General features: G+C 36.4%; 1 protein-coding gene across 1 annotated transcript; it reads left to right on the forward strand.

The window, feature by feature from the left end:
- The first annotated feature begins 1,036 nt into the window (after positions 1-1,036).
- Positions 1,037-1,531, forward strand: LOC130709751 (geranylgeranyl pyrophosphate synthase, chloroplastic-like). Its single transcript, XM_057558970.1, has one exon. The coding sequence runs from the start codon at positions 1,037-1,039 to the stop codon at positions 1,529-1,531; it is 495 nt and encodes a 164-aa protein (XP_057414953.1).
- Positions 1,532-4,354: the final 2,823 nt, after the last annotated feature.

Below are 4,354 nucleotides of genomic sequence, written 5' to 3' on the forward strand. Positions count from 1 at the left end.
GTAAGTAAATTACACATGATTTTTTGAATCTCATTCCCATCTCAAAGAAGGAGAATCTTACATTCCCATGGGATGGGAATGGAAGTTATTTTCCACAAATTCTCTCTTTCACTACTTTTTTTTCTATTTTTTCTATTAAATGATTTCGAAAAATATTCCCGGGAATAACGTATACTAACCAAACGCATTTTTCATTTTACCTGGGAATGGGAATGACTTTGCTGGTAATGAGATTCCTGGGAAACAACATTCCTGGGAATATTTTTGTAAAACCTATAACAAACGCCCCCTAGTAGTCTGAATCTTCAAAATTCGAGTAAATAGCCATTCTGGTCCCTGGTTGTGTATAGCGGTGACAGAATGGTCCTCAGCTTTTAAAAATGGTCGTTTTTAATCCTTGAATGTGTCGACGTCGGTCAAGTTGGTCCTTTGTTCAGTTTTCCGTTAGTCCCTGAGACGGAAAATGTCAAATGTCATGTTTTTTTACACATTGGCATCCTACGTGGCTCTCCAGCAGTCAGAATGAAAGTAAGTAAACACATTCAGGGACCAAAATGACGGTTTACTCCAAAAAATCACTTAACCATCATCTCCAACCTCATCTTCATCTTCATCCTCAATCTCACCTTCTTATTTCATTATTTCCAGAAAACAAACACAAAATCCCAAATCTTCATCCTCCATCATCTTTTTCCCTATTCAACCATTAAACTTTAAAAAGTTCATCATCTAATCCCACATCCCATATATATTTTATATGATCCTATCTTGGTCCTAATCTCATTGGTAGGCACTGCTTATCTGCTCTATTTGCCTATCACCCCCACTCTCCCATACCTGTACATCTCAGTGAGTTCCTCAATTTCCATTATCCTTCCTTAACTCCATTTCAATCAACACTAATGCACTGTTAATCACACCCTCATACAATCACTACCTTCAACCCTTTCTTCTGATTCTAGCATCATCCCACTGTGTAGTGTATGCAATTAACCAAAACTCAAATTTAGAACCCACACTGAAAGAAACCCCCAATATGAGTTTTGTGAATCTCAACACATGGGCACGCCCAAGTTTCGTGATGAACCATGCTACCAGATCCAGATCCCCAACTTTTTACCTCTTCCATGGCCTTAGGAAGATACCCATTTCGCCAATTATCCCCGCAAAGCCCCAAAGGTACCAACTCTGTTCTTCTTCAACTGTTTCGGCGGTGATGACCAAGGAGGAGACGGTGGAGGCTGAGAAAGAAAAATCCACCTTCAATTTCAAGTCCTACATGATTCAGAAGGCGACCCAGGTTAACCAGGCCCTCGACGACGCCGTTTCGCTCCAGAACCCTCTCAAGATCCACGAGGCCATGCGCTACTCCCTCCTCGCCGGCGGGAAGAGGGTCAGGCCGGTTCTCTGCCTCGCCGCCTGTGAGCTCGTCGGAGGGACCGAGCCCATGGTGATTCCAGCGGCGTGCACCATCGAGATGATCCAAACCATGGTATCAAGCAAAATAATGAATAAAAAGACCCAAAAATGAAGAATAAGAATATGAGTAACATGAAGTGAAGAAACTCTTTTTTTGGGTTTTTAAAGTTTAATGGTTGAATATGGAAAAAGATGATGGAGATGAAGATTTGGGGGATTTTGTGTTTGTTTTCTAGAAATGATGAAAGAAGAAGGTGAGATTGAGGATGAAGATGAAGATAATGGTTAAGTGATTTTTTTGGAGTAAACCGTCATTTTGGTCCCTGAATGTGTTTACTTTCTTTCATTTTGACCGTTGGAGAGCCATGTAGGATGTCAAACATGTAAAAAATGTGACATTTGACATTTTCTGTCTCAGGGACCAACGGAAAATTGAAAAAAGGACTAACTTGACCAACGTCGACACATTCAAGGATTAAAAATGACCATTTTTAAAAGTCGAGGACCATTCCATCACCGCAATACACAACCAGGGACCAAAATGGCTGTTTACTCTCAAAATTCACAAAAATAATTTTCACTACCGTTAACATGTAGGATATCAATATAAAATATAAAAATAAAAAGAATCATTACTAAACATCACCATGCCAATAACTTATTTAATCTCATCGCAAGTGAAGATATGTTATGCATCATCAGATATCACTATTAATAATATTAAAATTTTAAAATTTTTCAAGAAGACCCATATCTCCTTCAAAACATATATGAAAAATTTAGCGAAATTATATTTTGATTATAAAAAATTTAAGATAAAAAAAATAGTAGATAATTAAAGCTCGAGAGTTCCACATTGTTTCAAATTACGTTCCTGTTTCATGGTCGATTTCACGAAGCCACATGTTCGAAAGCCCCACATCGGTTATTAAAAAAGTTTGATTAAGGTGCATAAAGTTAAGAACATATAGTAGGAAGCTCAACTCATGGTTTTCTTACACATTCATCCTGATTTATGTTTCTATGCTTTCACAACTATTCAACTGCAGACTCACTTTTTCTGCTGAACAATGTTGTTGCATATATACATAGGAACAATGTCTTATCCACACTGAGTGAGTAACACAAAGAAAGGAATGTGCTGTTGCATAGAGCTCAGTAGTGCACGAGAGTCCCATACACATTGGAAGAACAATTTGAGAGTGTTGAGGCTGGACCTTGACTTCCAGTTCAGTGGCCCTTGTCTCACAGTTTAGTTGAGGGGATGATTTGGTTTGGGTAAAGGTCTAGTTTTGTGATGTGGGAATTGTAGGTAGTTTCTAACTTCTAGCAATAAGGTCATGGGAAATTCTTACATATAACCACTCATTTTGGTTTTGTTTTAAGGATGCTAGATAACGAATTCATCGTAATGGCTAGATGTCTTCATGATGATCATGAGATAAACATATTTGAATGAAGCCAAATATAAATTCTTCACGAGATAGTTATTGCAGAGCCATGGTTCCATTGATATGTGTGTTCCACATCGACACTTAACAACGTACAGACTTTGATGTGCCAGCTATAAAATATGAGACCTTCGAGCTTCTAGGTAAAACTTTGGAGGTTTTGGTGCAGGTGTATTTAAGGCACACAGGTTGAGGATACTTTACCTGTTGTATTGATATTTATGCATCGATAATGTAGCTTCAATCTGTATGTATTAAGTGCACTTGCTGGGCAAGCAAGTCCTATGATTTAGTTCAATGTGTTCCCGTTAAGTGTATAAGAACATATTTGAATTAAAATTTTCACCGTTGGAGGATGAGTATAAACGGTGAAAATTTAATTTTAGTCCAAGTATAACCGCAGAGCAGGAGCTGAAGCGGTACATTAGGATAAGTATCTATTAATAGATGAGTCCCACATTGCCACTCAACATCGTAAAGCCCTTCACTACCGACTATAAGATGCGGGAATGTAGTAATTATTCCATATATTCGAACAAAATTTTACACCTGTATTTTTTAAGTCTTATATATGTTTTTGGAATTTACCTTTTTTTTTAAGTTCTAGAAATTTTTCATAATTGTATAATTTTTGTTAAAGAAATTCAACTTTTGATAAAATATTTATTCACGTTTTTTATTTTCAAAATTTATTTTTTGTAAGTACGAATTATTCTTTTTTGTAATTTTACATTCTGGTAGTGTAAACTTTTAATTGTTTTAGTTAAAATTTAATCTGAGTATTTTGAGAATTAAAATTTTGTGAAAATTTATTAGGACTATAATTATACGGTGAGCAGGTAATTACCATTAGAACTTTCAAACCAATTCCCTCCCATTTTGTGTGTTTTCACCTTTGCCTACTGATTATGCAACCTTAATCTTGCAACAAATAAATCTTCATTTAAGACTAAACCGTGATTTGGAGGCCTTGATATATATGAGTCCCACATTGCCAGCCTTCGAATATGATTTGCTTAATCATTACTGGACTGACTTGGTGATCTTAATAGGTCTCAGCTCGAGAGTCCTACATCGTTATACAGCAAACTTTATTTGATCTGATTCTTAATTGACAGTATTGAATGAAAGCTTTGCAGAGGTGAAATCCTAAATGTTATAATTGGATCTTTTACCACTTTGAACAATGTATTTCCAATGTTACTACAGCATTGTGTGTTTACACGGATTTTTGGTAAACAAATATCCTCTTAGTTCGACTAAAGGAAGTTTAGATTCGGGGTCCTTTTGAGAAAACGCTTTGCCAAAGTGTAGTGTGAACGAGTGTATTCTCGACAACAATAAACAACTCAAACGAAACTGGACTTTATTGAATATGAGTCGATTACAAAACAGTCAAGCAAACTAAAATAACATGAAAGCAAATTTCGACAAAACAAGCTACACACAAGAACTGGAAATCAACAAACTGAAATGCAGGGAAA

The sequence above is a fragment of the Lotus japonicus genome, chromosome 1, assembly GCF_012489685.1.
Source record: "Lotus japonicus ecotype B-129 chromosome 1, LjGifu_v1.2".
NCBI classification, from domain to species: domain Eukaryota; kingdom Viridiplantae; phylum Streptophyta; class Magnoliopsida; order Fabales; family Fabaceae; genus Lotus; species Lotus japonicus.